The sequence below is a fragment of the Carettochelys insculpta genome, chromosome 5 (assembly GCF_033958435.1).
Source record: "Carettochelys insculpta isolate YL-2023 chromosome 5, ASM3395843v1, whole genome shotgun sequence".
NCBI lineage: Eukaryota > Metazoa > Chordata > Testudines > Carettochelyidae > Carettochelys > Carettochelys insculpta.
The window spans coordinates 66,243,404-66,263,532 of record NC_134141.1 but is presented as its reverse complement, the minus strand read 5'-3'; the positions used below and the strand labels follow the sequence as shown (position 1 = coordinate 66,263,532).

General features: G+C 38.5%; 1 protein-coding gene and 1 long non-coding RNA gene across 3 annotated transcripts in view; one reads left to right on the top strand and one right to left on the bottom strand.

The window, feature by feature from the left end:
• EFNA5 (ephrin A5) overlaps positions 1–20,129 on the bottom strand; it is a 304,384-nt gene that overhangs the window by 52,250 nt on the left and 232,005 nt on the right. For both annotated transcript variants that reach the window (XM_074995264.1, XM_074995265.1), the window contains exon 2: positions 6,657–6,949. In XM_074995264.1, the coding sequence (XP_074851365.1) occupies positions 6,657–6,949 (293 nt within the window). The remainder of the gene's footprint in view (positions 1–6,656; positions 6,950–20,129) is intronic.
• LOC142013625 (uncharacterized) overlaps positions 1–20,129 on the top strand; it is a 70,543-nt gene that overhangs the window by 36,627 nt on the left and 13,787 nt on the right. The window lies entirely within an intron of this gene.

Here is a 20,129-nt window from a genome sequence, read left to right as displayed (position 1 = left end):
TTGAATCTCACTTCGCATAATGCTGTTTTTGGTCTCTGCTATATCGCAACACATACATGGAAAACATCTTAATGGCTACCATTTGCAAAAAATCTTCAATGATTTATGAGTCTACCTACCATTTTCAAAATCCATGTGGGCATTTTAATCTGACTAACTTTAAATGTGACTTCGGAGCCTAAATAAATTTTGGATTTTAGGAGTTCTCGAAAATTTTGCCCTACAACTCTAATGTCACAGAGATATAGTTGTATTAATTTCATTTTTTTTAAGGCTGTGGATAGACTGGCAATCCAAAGAGGTGTATACAAATCAGTGGGAATGAAGCTATGAATATCATGCTAAATAACTGTTTCCACCTGAGTGGCAATACCCAGTATGAACTAGCAGTAATCAGCTCAGAAAGAGTCAGATAGTTAGGGTTTTAAGACCAGAAAGGACCATTAGACCATTTAGTAGGACATCATTCATAAAACAGCCTTTAGAATCACAACTTTAGAAAACATGATCCCAACTATACATATAAAATGATGTGGTCTAATTGAGCTGGTACAACTCAAAGAGATTTTGGAGTTACATTGCTAGTTCTCTGAAAACATCCATTCAATGTGCAGCAGCAGTCAAAAAAGCAAACAAAGTTGGGAATCATTAAGAAAGGGAACAATAATAAAACAGAAAAGATCATATTACATCTGTATAAATCTATGGTACACCCACATCTTGCATATTGCATGCAGATGTGGTTATCCTATCTCTGAAAAAGATATATTAGAATTGCAAAAAGGTTCAAAACTGGAAACATTATTAGGGGTATGGAAAGGCTGTCAAAGGTGGAAAGATTGATAAAACGGACCTTTCATCTTGGAATAGAAACATCTAAGGGGGGATGGGATTGAGGTCTACAAAATCTTAACGGGTGTAGACAAAGCAGATAAGTACTCCAACTTACTTCTTCTCATAACACAAGAACTACAAGACACCAAATTAAATTATACATATTGAACCTCTCTAGTCTGGCACTCTGTCCTACTGCAACATCCATAATCTGGCATGAATTTAGTTAGCCAGACAAACACTTATGCATGTGACCATGTTTCCCGTGATCTCATAAAAGTTTGTTTACACCCACCAGTCCTGGCTCTCAATATTCTGTGCTGCTGTTTAGCTGTGATTTACCCCTAAATGTCTTTTAAGAGCCGTGAAAGCAGTGGAATTGTTGATAATGCTGCTAGATAATATTGACCTCCTGTGGTTCAGCAAATTCTCTCATTCGGCACCTGTCAGGTCCTAAGGGTGCTGGACTAGAGAGATTTAACCTGTAGGTAACAGGTTTAAGACAAACAAAGGGAAGTATTTTTTTTTTTACACAATTCACAGTCAACCAGAAGATGCTGCGACGGCCAAGACCATAACAGGGTTCAAGAAAAGAACTAGATAAATTCATGGAGAATAGGTCCATCAATGTCCGTCAGCCCGCTATGGGCAGGGATGTGGTCCCTAGCCTCTCTTTTCCAGAAGCTGGGAATGAGCAACAGGGAATGGATCACTTGATGATTATCTGTTCTGTTCATTCTCTCTGGGGCACTGGCATTGTCCACTTAAAAACAAAGATAGCAGAATTGGATGCAGCATTCTAGGATAGCGTTCACCAATGCTGTTTAAAGTAGTAACATGACCTCCCCTACTTCTACTCACTGCTCCCCCATTTCTGTATCCAAGGATCATATAAGAAATACTTGCCACAAGATCACACTAGGAGCTGCGGTCTGGTTTTTTTCTACTTTGGAGCCATTGCTTCAGTGTCACAATTCCCCACTGCTTATTTGTAGAGTTATGATCTTCCATTTGGCTATGCTGAAATGCATTCCAAATATGCCTCATTTACTGAGCAATCCCCATCATTCCTTGCAACTTCTCAGCCCGTCTCCTTATTGGCCACTAGCCCAAACTTTGTGCCCTCTGAAAATTTTATCAGTGGTGATTTTATGGGTAACTCCACACCTTTAATCAAAACGTTGAAATCTATTCAAGAGGAGCCTATATTATGAACCATACCATGAACAAATTTTATGCTTAATTTGAAACTTCCCTCCTCCGTATATTGTTTCCCCAGCTCTCCCTTTTTCAAGTAGATATTCAAAACATAACAATTCCATGACGCACTCAAGCTCTTTGGACACGCTGCATTTTTTGGCTGTGTCTACCATACACTTTGAAGAAGGGGGGGCATGGTGATCAGCGTGAGTGGGGAATAATGAGGTGCTGCAATGAATATGCAGTACCTCATTAGGCTAATTCTCACTGCAGGCACACGTGGGAGTAAGGGCATTTCGAAGTCGCATGGGTACTTCGAAGCTCCTGAAGCTACATGGTTTGCTGGAACTTCAAAATGCCTGCAGCTAGGATTAGCCTAATGAAGTGCTGCATATTCATCGCAGCACCTCATTATTGTTCCCCACTCACAGTGATTACCATGCGCCCTTCAAAGAAGGGGGCTAGTGTAGAGAAGCCCTTTGGTTATGTTGCATCTTGTTCCATTTGCTTTTCCTTCACTGTGAATAATAATAATAATACAGGTCCAAATCCCATCATCTTTATTCGTTTTTAGTCAGACTAATACACTCTATCTTCAACTGATGGAAGCCACAGTAACGACTGAGCACCATAATTTGATCCATTATTTCTTCCATTAAATTGCTCTAAGGAAGGCTACTGTAAGTAGTTAGCTTTTTGGAGCTAAACTCCTTCTAAATACAGTTAATAAACTTTTCTTCTTCTATAAGTAACCCACTCAAATGGCATTTTGCTGATATGCAGGCTCATATTATTGAGCTCAGCTCTCAAATGCAAATAAAAATGATCTGATAGAAACAATATACTATTCTAACTTTTCTAGCTAGGGAGAAATAAAGAGCAAGGAGATCTGAGTCCATTCCAGTGACATATGCAGCGTTCCAAATGCTAATGAGGACATGGAACAATAAAGGAAAGTTATATTTCACAAAAAAGTAAAGTTCAAGAAAGAAAAAGAAAATGAAAATGAAGAAAGAAAATATAAAATAAATTATTGGTTTATATTTCCTGAAGCTGGTGGAAGCAGGGACAAAAATGGTCCTCAAAGTTTAAGGCAGGAAGATAAATAATGGCTCACAGTTAAAAATCTTTGCAAATAAATACCACAATTGTGAAACTGAGCTGAACACCACACTAATAAAGGCAACAACTCAATCCCTCCATCTACCTTCCCAGGCTATCCAGTCACTAGAAAATTTGAATCTTACTTCCCAGAATACATCAAGCTAAAAAGTACAAGACTTCTGTCCTGGGATAGCATGTTTATAAAGGTCATTTTTTTTTTTTTTTTTTTTTTTACATTTGATGACTGGATGAAAAATCCTCGTGCAGAGCAATGAGTATATTAACCATTCTGACAGAAAGGTGGCAATGCCTTTTTTCTGAGGCCTGCATTGCAAGGCATTTGGATAACTTCAAGGAAGGAGCAAGGAACTCTTTCACCATCTAGTTCATTCAGCTCATATTTGAACAAAAAAAAAAAAACATTAAAATGGTGCCTTGAGAATTCTCATGTTTAACTGTTACCACCACTTAATGTAATAGTTCTGTAGGATCACTGTATTAGCTACTTTGTGCTACTGCCCACAGTGAGTGAAACAATGAAGAGTTAAGTAGTATTACAACTGTAGCAACAGAAAGAGAATGCTTTTGTGTCTCTGAAACATCACTGAAAAATCTAATTTCACTGAATACCAAGCCAATAAACTCCTGGTAAATGGACACCTCTTAGCTGCAATTTTGTGCCGTATTACCTTTAGCTAAAATAAAAAGTATCTTCAGATAAACTCAGTCGAACAGCATAAAACTCCTGATATTTTAAAGCTTGTTGGAACAATTACTTTGATGGGTGCCCGTACCTGACTGTTATAGAAGACAAAATGATTTTTAGTGAAATATTGAATTTAACCACAAATGAGGTAAACCACTCATAAGCTCCATAGGTACATTTGAATAATAATAATAATATCATCTTGCTTATAAAGCTCAGCGGATTTTGTATTTTCTTATAATCAGGTTATTAACCAGTTAGACCAAGTTGATATTTCTCTACATTTTGCTTGATTTACACCTTTATTACTGTTTATTAATCTAGAAAGCAAATAAGGAGGGGTCTGAACAACTCATGTGGTATAGTACTTGTACAACATTTTACTGAAAAGCAATCACATGTGTGACGGACCACTGCCTGGGGGCTACAGAATCCTACAAGCAGGCAGGTATACAGGCTGGTGGGGGAATGCTTTCCTCTTTCCCAATTAAGGCAGACAGCTGGGGGCCTCATTAACTAGGAGCCATAGTCAGCAGTCATTGGCTAGCTGAGGCCCTGCACTCCCTATAAAAGGTTCCCCCCTAGCTGGTTGCAGGGGGAAGGTTTTGGTAGGTGCATGCAAGAGCAAGAGGTAACAGAGGGAAGCAGTGAGTGAAGTGGCCCGGGGTAGGTTGCTACATTGGAGCAGGGGAGAAGGCCCTGCCAGCAGCCACCTGACCTTGTAGGGACCCTGGGCCGGAGTCCAGGGTAGAGGGTGGGTCTGGACTCCCCCCACCCTTCCCCAGGGGGTTACTACATTGGAGCAGGCACGGGCCTGCAAGGGGACTGGCCCCGTCCTCCCCAGTTGGGACTTGCCTATGATGAAGATGGCTCGCTAAGCGGAAACTCCGGCCTCTGGCAAGGCCTGGGCAGGCAAGGGGGTTCTCTGCAAGTCTCTGAGGCACAGCAGAGGAAACCGCCAGGAAGCGCAGGGACCCACAGGGGCTGACAAGGGACCTTGTCACACATGGCATAAATTAGAATTCTTTCCACATGTTATTTATCCCCGCTAGTTTTCGTAACAAGATTTTTAAGAAGGAAAAAAGTCACCCAAAGAACAAACCTATGCTTACACATTCATGCTTTTGTAATCTTTAGTTAGAAAAAACTTTTCAGTTAATGAATACTTTTCATGAGTAAAGTAACCCAAACAATGTATATTATTTTGCTCTATAACATCCTCCTCCTAACTACAATTCCTCTTCTCATTTATGTACGGGAAATGAAATGGCATCAGGTTTTTACATGTTTTCTCATGACTGTTTCAGGGAATCAGTACAGAAATAATAGAACTCTTACAGTTAACTTTTTTATTACACTCCAGCATAGGAAAGGGAACAAGGCAGTATTCTTGTGATGCTGAAATCCCTCTTATTATAAAACTTTATTTGATCGAGAGGAAAGGAAGGTGAGCATTCATCGTGTGTACATTTCCCTGTAGATTTAAATAGGAAAAAATCTCAATGCTGAAGAAATGAGGCTGAAAAATAGGAATGGTATGTATTCAGTTTCTCTGGTGAAAGCATGTGGAATGATTCTTTCACACTAGAAAGGCAGATATGAAGATATGAAGGCAACGTTTATTCAGAACTACAGCCTGTTTAAAGATCTTCAATTCCACGACTGACACTGAAGTCACAGGAAAATACTGTAGGATGTCCATGTTCCCTCTAATCTTTTCCATCTATGTGCAGACTTTTCCCATCCACGTGCAGACTATTTTTATGTGCACTGAGGCATATGCAAATATGCACCACCTTTAGAAATAAAACCTAGCTGTGTGCGCGCTGCTAATCAGCTGGGTAGCATTGGAATCTCTCCTGAGTGGTCGAATAAGTGCACAAGATACAGGGAAGAACAGTAGTGATAATATTTTGAAGCTTGTTAAGAAATGGCAGACTTCAGATACACAACAAACAGATGAAATGAGATCTTCATTGGTACATTAGTCAAATAAGGTAACTGAAGGAATGACAGCTGTCTAAACTGGTTATAAACTTACTATTTCCCAGTTAGCTCAACTTTCCAGTTCTAGCCTCCTGATATTTTTATTCTTCTCTCCTCAGCAGTTCTCCCACATCCCCTTAAGGTTTCCCCCCTTCCTCGCCTCTCATGGCTAAAGCAGTACGGATGCAAATCTCCTTGGAATATAGCTTGAAGTACGCAGTGTTCACAATCACTCCCTGATGCAGGTACAAGAGAGCTCATTCATCTAACTTGATTGGAACCTGCTTTCACTGCATTGCACATCACCTACACTTAACCAAACAGCTACACCAAACAAAGTTCTTTTTGGCTTGAGTGCAACAAGTATTCACTCTGAGATATTACGTCAAATACTGTTGGACTACTGGCATGTGCCAGTATAGCATCTTCAGATATATAGCTTTCCTCCACTGATGACGATAATCACACAAATAAGAACAGTTGGGGCTCATGTACAATTATTTTCCTCTGAAACATTTTTAAAGCATTTGAAAAACTGCAGTAGTATCTTTAGCTTTAAAAGTCAGCAGGAGTTCACTGAACAGGCTGACAAGCGCTTTCATGTGGGGAAAAGAAACTGTGCTTTTAATCTTAATTTCACTCGAGATTCCTAGCTAATGAATCCCAGGATCCTGAATTCTGCATTTACTAAGAGTCATTGTCACATGTTTACTTAGAGACATTCACCATATAGGCCTGTCTTTTGCAGTTCCATAAAACCTAGGTGAAAAAAGGGAGGACTTTTTTAGAGCCGCTATGCAACAATTACACATCTCCATATACTCACAGATGTAGAAATATTCCCGGCCTGGTCTGAACTCAAATCCTAGTGAGAAGGGAGTGAAGAGTTGGAATTTTTCTGAGAACTTCAATGGTCCATTCGGGGAGTGAGGTCGATTACATTCCCACCTCTTGAACCCTTTGGAAGTGTGATCACAGGAGCTGTAGCCATCGAAGTTCACCATGTAAAGAATGTAGCGTTCAGTCTTATCTTCTGGCACTGAATCCTCATAATGAGGGCAGAACACATCCAGATAGTCATTGATGCAGACATCAATGTGGTAGTCACCCCTCTGGAATCTAAAATGAAATGAAACACGAAGAAAAAAAGATAGAGTTAAGTCAGGATACTTAGCTACTTAGCTCTTTCTAGGATGAAAAAGTGATTACTTCCACTTTATTTCACTTCAGCCACATCATTCACTTTTCAAAATAATCCTTGTCAAATTCACTCCTAGAGATGCTTTGTAGACATCAGCAGAGCAGCACCTGCTTATGCAGTATTATGATCACACGTGCTTAGTGTACACGAAGGTAAAATCCTTTTTCCCTTATAATTTCCTGAATGGCTTTTTGAATTTAAAATTAAGCAAAAAGGGGAAAGATAAAAAATGCCCTAGGCTCACTATAGACCTCTATGCCTGACACACTCACCGATCAACAGTAATCACTTCTGTGTTGCAAGCTGATTTGGTTAAAAGTACTTAAATGTACTACAGCAGCACAACTGTTTACTTTTTCTTCATTACTGGCCACAAAGAAAAGCCTGGACTGCTTTTTAAAGATATTTGAAAAGCAGTGTAACTCCACTGCCAAAGTACACAGAGAAGATATTTCCATGTTCAGATAAAAGGATTCTGGGATATGAATTATCAGCCTTCAGCCTAACCTGACCGTTCTGAATGAGAGCCAGATGAGAAGTGTAGTGCAAGGCAGTGGCCCAGATGCACTCCCTCATATTATTACTGAAGATTTTTCAGACATTCAAAGGAGGAGGTTTAGCAACTATCACTTATTTTGCTTCTCAGATGCCTGGCCTGGTTTGTGGCTGAAATTATGGGTGGGGGAAAAAAATCAATTCCTCCACACGATGTATTAAAAGATTCCAGAAACAAACATCGGTAAGTCTATCAATGGATGTCAATTTCCCCTGTGGCAATTAATGCAACCAAACCATGACCCATTCCCCCTTCAGGCTGACTGAAGATTACTACTTGTGGCTTCTTTCTTTGATGGCTACAGTTGTCAAGTGCATCACAGAATGATAAAGGGATAATGACAGGTTTAACTAGAATACTACGTTTCAGCTGAAGGCTATATTTTTAAATACCTGATGAGCTTGAAATCTGCCACCTGGGTCCTTTCACCTAATTTCAGAGAAAAGCAATGATCTGCTGGCCCTCCAAGCAAATATTCAGAGCAAACTACACTTTTTCAAATCCCCACAATAATTTTGCTTCAATAAAATGGATTTTTAAAGGAAAAAGCCTGATACCTATGTATAATTCCAGCCAATACACAGACCCACGGTTTCTTCCTGTAATATGGAAAAACCTTTCTGAATTACAGTAATTTCAAACAAAATCCCATTCAGCTAAATCGTTAACTAACAAGATATTTTTCACTCCAGTGCTTAAAAAGTTTGTCAGTTGAACAGTTGCTATCTCAAAACATTTGCAAAACTTGTTTTTCTTAAAATTCATCCCTTTTCTCCACGTCACTTGATAGTATTCTGTATCCTACAGGTTATGAACTGGGTCAGAGAGATAGCCGTGTTAGTTTGATTTTTAGTGACTATCAGAACAAAACAGCAGTCATGTCGCACTTTAAAGAATAAAGTAAATTGTATTTAATGAATTTAATTTTTATTTATTTATTTTGTCAGTCTTTAAAGTACGACATGACTGCTGTTTTGTTTTGATACTCGTTATGAATAGGGATATCTTGTGAGATATGTATATAAAAGCCAGATTTTGTCAACAATCTCCTAATTTATTTTGTATATTTTTAAATGAACAAAGACAAGTAAGTGTATGCCCTACCTGGCTTTAACTATAGTGCATACAGACACTATTAAGTGCCCTAAACTGCTATGCACAGGCTTCTTGGTACTAGACCTCTCCCAAATAAATGAGGACAATTATGGTATCGGGGTGAGTGCTATTATGCTAAAGAGACAAGGCTACGATAATAGTTATAGAAACAGCCTGATTAATAAAATCAATTATCTAAATTTAATCTCTCTGGTGAATGAAAGAGCTGCTCCACATATATTTTAAATATTAAAATTGTCTAATCCCTTTCTAGGTGTCCATTTTATTCCTATGAAAAACAACCTAAAACGACTAGTTTCTCCTTGATCCTTACTTTTTAACAGAGATGATCTCGCTGCTTAATTTGTCATGAAAGGAGGTGTTGGGGCTCAAGCTGGTTGGTCCAAGAGCGCAGGACGTGCTGCCTTCAGAACTGGGTAGCTAGAGAGCAGTGGCTGCTGGCCAGGAGCCCAGAGGTGCCAGGGCGATGAACCGTCAAGTCTAGAGTAGCCAGGGTTCATTCCCAGTGCATATTAAGCAATGGCTGATCTTACTTCTGCCTCTACAAGTCACAGACCATATGGTCTTCTTCAAGCTCTTCAATTTATTCCCATATCACTAATACTGGCAAGCTGGAAATGGAAAGCCTTAAAGGAAATGCTAACGGCAAAGCTAATTTGCAGTTGAAGTGCACAGCTCGTTCATTTGCCCTCCCCCAATATCTTTTTTAATCACTTTTCCCTACAGTGTCTATACTTTTGTTCCATAAACGTTCTTGATCAACAAAAAGCATTCACATTTAAATGTCTGAAGAAGGAAGATGATGTTGCATATTTAAAGCGGTGTACATTGGTCTTTCACTGATACTGCTGGCACAGCGATGAACTTGCTTCAGGGAAAACATGTACCTGATATTTTATCAATCCAACTGAGTGAAGTCACTTCCCTCGATAAATATAGTAACAGCAATATTAAAAGGAGACAAAATGCATATTAGAGAGGAAGGAAGCTGACAGGACATTTATTCCCTCCCCTGTAATTTTCTGTGGGATCCACTAACCAAAATGGGAGTACAAGCTAATTGAAACAGAGGCTCACTGGATTTTCAAAACTTATTTTACAAAAAAGAAAGGTGGGGGGGGGGAAGAAAGGACATTTATTTTCAATAAAAGTGAAGTATGCTGATTAGTAGCTGGCTCATTTATCATCTTGGGGAGCCTCAAAACTAGAGACAGAGCCATCCCTCAAGAACCCTAAGTTGAATCCAAATGGCGTATATTTGATATTTACCAGCTGCAAACCTACTATTACAAAGTGTAAAGCCAGATAGAGAGCGCGAGACTAAGCTTTAAATAAAAGCATGTATCAGTTCCTGTTAGCCAACTGGATGTAGAACATCTCACTTCTGCTTTTCTTTTCTGCTCAAAATGTAAACCTTATGCTTGCCTAACACCTTTCCAAAAAACTAGTTGTTCTCCTTTACTTTTGCTCACATCAACCCAGTCCTGCACTGGGATCCACTCGTGCCCAGTTAGAGGCTGTGAGGGAGAGGTTCATGTGGCCAGACCAAAGACAGGATCAGGGGCCACATTAAGGAGAAAGCACCCATGGCTACATGTCTCAAAACTGAATGGAAGTGGAAGAACCCAACAGCCCAGAGGATTCTCCAAATATTCCTCTCAGCATAAAAAGAGAAACAGCATTACTCATATATCTTACACACACAATGAAACATGGCTATCCTTCAGATGATTAACCTTAATTTTCTGTCAGGTGACATTCACACAGTGCCAATATACTATTGAACAGGCTAATCGGCTATAAGGCAGTGAGATGTATTAGAGAGAGAAAAACAAAAGAGCTAAGTAGCTTCTAGGCCCAAAATTTCTCCATGGTGGACACATACCAATTAACTACAGAAAAATTATGCTGATACATCTATTGAGTAGCTGGGAGAAATAACAGACATAAGGAGACTTAATTTCTCCTGTTTATGTTTTCTTAATCATCAGCACCAGGAATCAGAGTGAAAAACAACACGACAACTTAAATGACAGGAACATGATGCTGACTAAAGCATCCTGAACTAATTCTAGTGCTATTTATCCATTAATGCAAATACAAGCACACCGTCTATACGCATGCATCTTTTCACAATTATAAATTCAGAAGAGTATGCAAGCCTCATCTTGAATCTAATAACTTTGCTGGCTACAGAAATAAGAGATGATTTATTTAACTAGCTATTTAGACTGAAACAGTATTTTGCATACTACTCTATGTCTCTTTCATATCTTTCTTTCCTTCCTTAAATAAACAATATAAAATCCTGATTAAAAGACAGCAAAACTGACAGTAATTGTCCATTATCATACAGATGGATAAAAAGCAGCATTAGCTTCTGCTTGTTGCTTCTCCCATACAAATCATATTAGTCATATTCTATGTTTCTTAAGCGCACATTCTACTACCAGCTCCTCTATTTCAAACTGACTGCATAGGAAACATCTCTTTCCATAGTATCAACCCTAGAGTTTGTTCTAGCAAATGGATGAAGGGTCTTTAATTTTAACAGGCATTTAGATCAAGTAATTGCTGTAACTGTGAATGCTGAAGTTCTAGTCCTGATTACACTACCAGGAGAGTGAACTACAGACCGTGGCCCTGATTCTCTGTTGCCCTACACCTTGCACAGTTGTTTATACTTATGCAAAGTAGATGCTACCATATCAGAACATCAAACACCCAGTTGTCCTGGTGTTATTGAGGCCACAACATGCAGGGCAACAATAAACCAGGCTCAGTGAACCAATACATTGTTAGCATTAATTTAAAAAGAGAGGGAGAAAAGAACAAACAAATGGATTAGCTCGGCTTCCTCAGAAACAGAACAGCACAGTGGAGGTGTTTTGTTTTGAATTGTTTTTGTTTTGGTGATGGCAGTACACTTGGATATTTGTACATGTAATAAGAGAGCACAATCTTACACAAAATTAATACCTTTTTGGAGAGATACTGATATCTACAATAATAACATTTTGTTAAGCGTTTGATGCCTCTATCTACCCAAAGCAGCGCAGATCCCTTTTTCAGGTGTGTTGTGTTATTTATAGGGAGACAACCAGAACACTAGCAGTAGCTTAATCAACTCCTAAGGAACAGATTTATTCAAAAGCTTGTAACATCCAAAGTTAAACATGTATTTCCATTGAATCCTGCTGGAAGCATGGTAACTCACAAAAGGAAATCCAATGTCTATTCTTTGTTCTCTTAACAGTTCCTCCAAAACTCATATTTGACTACCTTAAAATTTCTATAATGCAATGAGGAATATCTCATGGGTGCTAATAACCTTGGCGGTTGTGGGTTAAGTACATAATTTTATTGATGCAAATTCATTTTAGAGCTGCTATTTTTGTGGCACCCATTAGTGCTTTTCTGCTCCCTTTACTGGCTTTGTCATATTTAATAAACTGTTCACATAGCTGTGCTGACATCACTAATCTGATGCAAAACAATGAAGTAATCAAAAAGCTATTTTAATTTCAGCTCCATTCAAGCCAGAAGAATATTCAGCATTTTACAGACACTAAGAAAAAAAGCGCATAGCGAAATAAATGACATTTTAGGGCATCTAAAAATGTATTACCAACTTCAGAAAGCAAACAGCAAACAAAAATGAAAGTAATAAAGAAGATTTGACCTTTCAGGCCTATATGTTACAATTTCACAAACGAGGAAAAGTTCAAAATTTATGAGAAAAGAATATACAGGAGACAGAACAGGGAGAATGATGCTCAAGACAGTTCTTCAAGCAATGCGACAAAATTATGCCAAGCAAAGAGGCAATTTAAGTACATGAAGCAGAGTGAAAGTTAGTCTGTTGTCATTAAGACCTCTATTAAATTATCATTTATCGGGGGTAATTAAACACTGGGACAGGATGCCAGACTAATTGTTAGATTATGATAATTACATGCCTTTGCTGTGATGCAGCTGATCAAAATAAGACGTGGTTGCATCCATTCAGCTAAAGTAACCCTGCAATTGTCAGGATCCATGAGACGCCATGCACTCAAAAGATTGTGCCCAAGCCTCTGCCTTTCATTGGCCCACTTCCATCACAATTACACAGTTGAGCAGAATCCAGTCTCTACACTTGAGAGTTCATCACACTTTAAATTAGAGTTTTACAACAGACTGCAACAACCTTTTGCCTTCACAGTAAAAGCAGACGTGTTCTTTCTGCCTTTTGCTTTGTACAAATGTGCCAGGGACCTAACTTATTACTTCCCACAATGGCAGCAAAATACGGCACACAACTTGGAAGAGGGGAAAAAGGGAGGGAATCAGAAATGAGATAGCGTGGGGCAACATTCAGAACAGAAATGCATTAATCTGGGCTTCATGAACACACACTTCCAGTTTATGTAGTTTGTCTTCTTTCTAGTTATCAATCATTTTGTTCATTGTAGACATTTTAGTTTTTGTTAAACAACATCATCATCATAAGCTTGCCCTTCTGAGAAACTGCCATTGTATATGGTTCATTAGGCTACATACTGAAACCAACAGACTAACAACTTACTTAAAGAAGGGGAATGGGAAGAAGGAGAGCAAAGCTAATCTGACCTTTGGTTTTTAATAGAAGAAACGAGTTTAGAACTGAGCAGTCCTGCAGGTTGAAAATTACCCTCTACACGGAGAAAAGTGGTGCTAGCAGGGTGAGGTTTGTATTGGTGGCATTACATCAGACACCACCAAAAGATAATGGGGTTGATCTGAGCAGGAAAGTAATGTATCCTAGTTTGCTTTCTCTTGTGCGTAAGTGTAGTGTCTTCAGAGAGCACATTCTATGCTCATGCCATCGAAAGCACTGACCCTCCCAAAAAAAAAAGCTTTCCTTGTCCTAGTGCTGCATATGAAGCTATGGCCAGAGTTGCTGAGCTGGGGGAGGAGCAGGGAGGGGACGTAAAGTTAGCTGTTTAGGGTAAAAACTCACAAGTAACTATCTATTTAGGGAAATTAAATTAGTTATGTTTTCTCTCTTTTATTTGATTTGCTAACTCACTTTGATATGCTTACTCTTACCTATAACCACTTACATCCTTCTAACTTGCCTAATAAAAAATCAGTTATAATCAAGCCAAATGTAAATGGTTATCATCTGGGGAGGGCTGCCCCTATGCATCTCTCTCTTTCATTGATAAAAGGGGCTTAACTAATGAGCCCACCCTGTAAAAATATTTTGCATAGAGAGAGAGAGGCAGAGTGAGAGATTTATTTGGGGCTTTGATCTCTTCTGGAGGTTGATTTCCTGGGTGCTGTGCCTTAGAATTGCATCCACCCAGAGCTGTCGTTAAACACCATGGTCTGCTTCTCAAATTTCTGCTACATTAACACGTCCTTTACAATCAGCAGAAGTTAGGGAGCAGAATTCCCCACAGCTGAAATTAAAACTGAGTTTTTAAACAACTAAATGGGGGCAAATACAGGACAGTAATAATTAAAAGTTAGTGCCAAACAGTACAAATTTGCTGAGCACAACAACATATGTTGACCCTGTGTCTAACTTAGAAGTGGCAGTCTATCAAGCTTGATGGAATGTGATTCCAGGATTGGTATTTGTTAATCCTGCCTGAGGCATGTACTGACATCTATTAATGGATATGGAGAACAAGGCCCCATTTGCCGAAAGCTCTTGTTTTTCACACTCAAAGCTAAAGAAAGAACACTTGCACGACAGGTGTGTTGATCTACAACTTGACTGATAGAGATAAAGTGGAGTCAATTTCCACCTTGAGGAGTACAGAATAAATAGCTCACTGACGTTAATGCAGGTCATCTTTGCAAACATATTTTCACACCAGTATTTTAAAGTCAGACTGAAAAATTAGAGCCAGTTGATGTAAACTGGCATTCTACAGAAAAACACCTATATCAATTTACACCAGCTGAAGACGTGGAAAATAAATGACAACTATATTTATTAAATGTAAATTCAGTCACAGGTATATACAATGTTCAAACTATTGTTTCTACACCTGCTTCTAATTAATCTCTCAAATGACTGATAAACTTTTATTTTAAGCGTTTAGTGATCAATTTAGAATTAAATAAACTGCTACTAGGATTGCTAAAAATTAACCGGATTACACTAACTCTTATTTCCTTATTGGCAAACACAAATGTATATGTTGCTCACAAAATTTCCCTATTTTCATGTTTTACCAGCTTCATATCTACTATTATAATTTCACACCTTTTCACCTTGAGCTGTCAATAAACTATCCTATAACACAGTGCACTAAGATGAAAAAACATTTTTAATATTAATACCTAACACCACGAGTGATTCAACTTGGTTCCATTCAAGCAGCAACAAGAAGGCTCAAAAAGCAACGTGTAATATAAGCTCTGTCCCTTACACTATAATTTAGAAGCTATGGGAGGTGTGCTGTAAAATACAGAGTACAGAGCATCTTTTCTCGGTAAGTTACGTATATTGCTGATTTCCAGCTCAGTTATGAACGGTTTCCTTGTACTTCGTTAGTCTTGTATATGCTATTTTCACTCCTGTGGCTAAACAATTTTTGAGACAAACTGAAAATATTGTTCCTATGAATGAAACACAGTTGCTTCAAGGCCTATTTATCCTGTAATACAATATGGTGGTATTCTCACAATAATTTGCAAAATATTCTGTAAAACTGCCAAAATTAGAAGTTGCAGGACCCTTGTCTACAGTAGTTTTTAATGAGCTTCAACATGTGCTTAAAGTTAATGCAAATGATGAACTGCTATTTTGAATACAAACGATTTTGTGATTCAGGCTCTATAAAACTAAGGAGATCAAATTAGAGAATGTAAGCTATTTAATATGATAGAGAACTTTTTACAGACAGGGAAATCCTAATATTTAATAGACAAAATCTGGGTCTACTCTACAAAGTTCTGTATGCAGAAGTCACTGTCGACACAGTTTTGCCAAAAGAACCTGTCTATAGAACACATCCACACCTAATAGAGGCTCCCCCTGTCGACACCCTCTGTTGACAGAGAGCGGCCAGACTGCCCATCCTTCTCTCGACAAAACAGCCAACTGGAAGCTCTGCCAATGGGGTTGCCAGGGAACTGGAAGGCCTCTCTGTCGCCAGAGGGCCCCCCGGAGCGTCTACACTATTTTTCTGTCTACAGAGGTGCTATGCCTCAAACTTTCAAGATGGAACTCTGCTGGGGAAAAGGTTGTGTTCTGTCGACAGATTCTAGACAGAAGGCATTTGTAGCGTGGATGCTTTCTAGTTTTGTCAATGGAAGGTCTCTTCTGTAGACAAAACTCTGTAGTGTAGACACAGATACTTGCTATGAACAGGTCATGAATAACGCCATACATTCAAATACATCTGCAAAATCTATTTGAATCATTAAAAATAACTACCAAATGCATAAAGCATAAAATGTATTATCTATTCAGAGACTATTTCATATCAGAATACTGGGCCACAATCAATGAATAAATTGTAACAAACAGTTCAACTGTATTTAGTTATAAGACCATGAGGGTAAAAAAAAAAAGACTGACCATAATGACATCAAAAACAATTACAGAGAGGGTTCCTGAGGGACACAAGTTAAACTTCTCTCTTTTTAACTTTCTATATTAAAGTATTTGAAAAACTACTCTTGCATTCCAAGCATAATTAAATGTAAAGAAAAATACAGTTCTGTATTAGAGATTACAGCAGCACCAAGTAAGGCTATTTTTAATGATCAAAATATTATTGTAATACCACTTTTTCTAGAGACTTAGTCTACAATTAGTCTACAAAATTTTCCATCAGACTGAATGTTGGTTCACACTGTTGCAGAACGAATGCACTTAAAGCTTTTCTTTTTTCTAGAGAAATGTTCCTCTGTAAATTATGCAAGTCAAACAAAATAGATACTGATTAAAGGGAGGGTTTTATGCTTACAAATATGATTCAGATAGCTCTGGTTTGCCTTTTAAAATAGCAATTATTCTTTAATGCAGTCTGTTTTGGTATCTGGCATAAGGGAATGTGCTGAGATACCATATGCAGCATTGTAACTATACTGTTCCCAGCATATTAGAAAGATACAGCAGGTGAGCTAAAATCTGCAATGGAACCAAACTTTTGAGATTACATAGCCCTCTTCTTCAGGTCTTGCAAACAGACACAAGTGTCACAATTAAATACAACATCGAACAGATTGCTTATCAGAAGCAATTAACACATATTCTAAGCCCTATTAACAGATAAATATTACACCAATTAGTCTGCTGGACAACAGTTACAAGATATTTTAACTCAATGAGGTCTACTAAATCATATGATTCTAAACAGTGGATGAATGCAGAACTTCTACCATTTTGAATTGTTTACAGTTTCTAATTATATTTCTATTATGGAGCTTACTGTATTATTCAGATTCACTACCCCTTAACACTCAAATGTATCCTTTCTTTTTACAGTAAACTCTTTCATATCCGGCATTCTATTATCTAGAACTCTCAAATAATGGGCATTTTAACCATAAGTAAAGTTCAGTTACTTTTTCCATAAGTACAGTATAGTAAAAGTCAATACAAATAAATACAGCAAATACCGTATAAGTTTACAGTGTACAATACTACTGTTGTTGGTAAATACAGTACTCTGCATACATTTTTGTTTGTTTCTTAACATCTAATCTTGTTTTTCTTTAGTGTTATGCATTGTTAGGTATCTCTCTCTATTATCCAGAACATTTGAATATCCGGCAATTACCAGGTCCTGGGGCTTCCAGATATGAAAGAGTTTACTGGATATGAATTCCACGCAAGATGAGTAACGAAAACAGAATCTGACCATTTTATTTTTCAAGACTTTCAAAAACATAACTTACAAAATTATTAAAATGTCTAATAATGCATCCTCAATTTCCGTGTAGTACTTTCATCCCAAAATATGTCCACAGTTTTAATCGTCAGCTTGTACAGAAATCACTTCCTCTACAACCAAGTCATGGCCACCTCTGTGGTAGAACACAACTGTTTTAAAAGCAGAGATGGCTACACTACAGTTTAAGACAGAAAGCAGAGAATACCAATCGACCAGCTGAATTGGGGGTGGTCGTGGCGGCTGTTTTCCTGATCTTACTGTCAGTGTAAAAACAAGATACTCCAAATCATGAACATTTAAGGTATTATTTTCTATCTATACAACATGACCTATTGGCTATGTCTACACGGAGCTGTGCTGCTGGCAGCATGATGCAAAGGATGGTTCTCAAAAATGCAAATGGCTGTTCATTTGCATAGTTGTGAAGTTAATTTGCATGCGCTCACAAGATCACCTTCCCTGCAGAGGCTGATGATGTCAGAAAATGCACCACGTAGATGTGGTTCTGCTGGAGAAAACCCCCTTTTCGGCAGCTCCTTATCCCTGATATTTTCCAGGGATAAGGGGTTGCTCACAAAAGTAGTTTTTGCAGGCAGAACCATGTCTGCACAGCGCATTTTCTGAAGACAACAGCCTCTGCCGGCAGGGCAATCCCGTGGGAGTAAGCAAATTATCTGTACAACAATGAAAATATTTCCATTTTTGAGAGCCTTCCTTTGCACCACACTGCCAGCAGCATGGCTCCACAGAATCACAGAGTACTAGGACTGGAAGGGACCTTGAGAGGTCATCGAGTCCAGCCTCCTGCCCTCATGGCAGGACCAAGTACTGCCTAGACCATCCCTGATAGACATTTATCTAACCTGTTCTTAAATATCTCCAGAGATGGAGATTCCACAACCTCCCTACACAATTTATTACACTGCTTGACCACCCTGACAGTTAGGAACTTTTCCCTAATGTCTAGTTTAAGCCACTGCTTCTTATTCTATCCTCAGAGGCCATGAAGGACAATTTTTCTCCCTCCTCCTTATGACACCTTTTTAGATACCCGAAAGCCGCTATCGTGTCCTCCCTCAATCTTCTTCTTTCCAAACTATACAAGCCCAATTCTTTCAGCCTTTCTTCATTGGTCATGTTCTCTAGACTTTTGATCATTCTTGTTGCTCTCTTCTGGATCTTATCTACTTTCTCCACACTTTTCTTGAAATGCAGTGCCCAGAACTGGACGCAACACTCCAAATGACGCCTAACCAGTGCAGAGTAGCGCGGAAGAATGACTTCTCGTGTCTTGTTCACAACAGATCTGTTAATGCATCCCAGAATCATGGTTCCTTTTTTTTTGCAACAGCATCATACTGTTGACTCACATTTAGCTTGTGGTCCACTATAATCCCTAGACCCCTTTCTGCCATACTCCTTCCTAGACAGATACTTTTGATTCTGTATGTGTGAAACTGATTGTTCCTTCCTAAGTGGAGCACTTTGCATTTGTCTTTATGAAACTTCATCTTATTTACCTCAGACCATTTCTCCAATCTGTCCAGACCATTTTGAATTTTGACCCTACCCTCCAAAGCAGTTGCGACCCCTCCCAGCTTGGTATCATCTGCAAACTTAATAAGCGTACTTTCTATGCCAATATCTAAATTGTTGATGAAGAGATTGAACAGAACCAGCTCCAAAACAGACCCCTTCGGAATCCCACTTTTTATACCTTTCCAGCAGGATTGAGAACCATTAATAACTACTCTCTGGGTGTGTCTACACTAGGAACTAACTTCACAGTTAACTCTGAAGTTAGGCACTACATTGAAGTAGCCAGTAGAGAGTCTACACACCTTTTCTCTTACTTCAAAGTAGGGAGCCCAACTTCAGAGTCCTTACTCCATTCCAAGGAATGGAGTAGTGCCCCACCTCTAAGTTTAACTTAGAGGTAGGGTGTGCGTAGATGCTCTACTTCAAAGTTGCTTACTTAGAAGTACGACTTTGAAATAAGCAACTTTGAAGTTATTTTTGTAGTGTAGACACAGCCTCTGAGTACGGTTATCCAGCCAGTTTTGCACCTACCTTATAATAGCCCCATCTAAGTTGTATTTGCCTAATTTATTAATAAGAATATCATGCAAGACTGTACCAAATGCCTTACTCAGGTCGAGGTACACCACATCTACCGCATTGACAAAGCTTGGCATCCTGTCAAAGAAAGCTATCAGATTGATTTGACGATCCATGTAGATGCAGTCACTTAGTATAGACAGGCTGCAAAAGTAGCAATGATCGCAGTCATTGTTGCCTATCAGCAACATTGTATAGTTATATTTACAGTATAGTTATAATACAACATATATAGTTGAATATAGTTATATTTATATAACACTTTATAGTTATATTTATAAATTTCTCCTTTTAAAAATTATTACACTAATACTTAGAGACAAAGAAGAAGAAAACTTAAAAATTATATTAAAGAGTAAAGCAGTTTGACAAAAAAGAACTAACCTTACCAAAATACTTCTTTGGGTACAGAAAACCCTGTTCTGC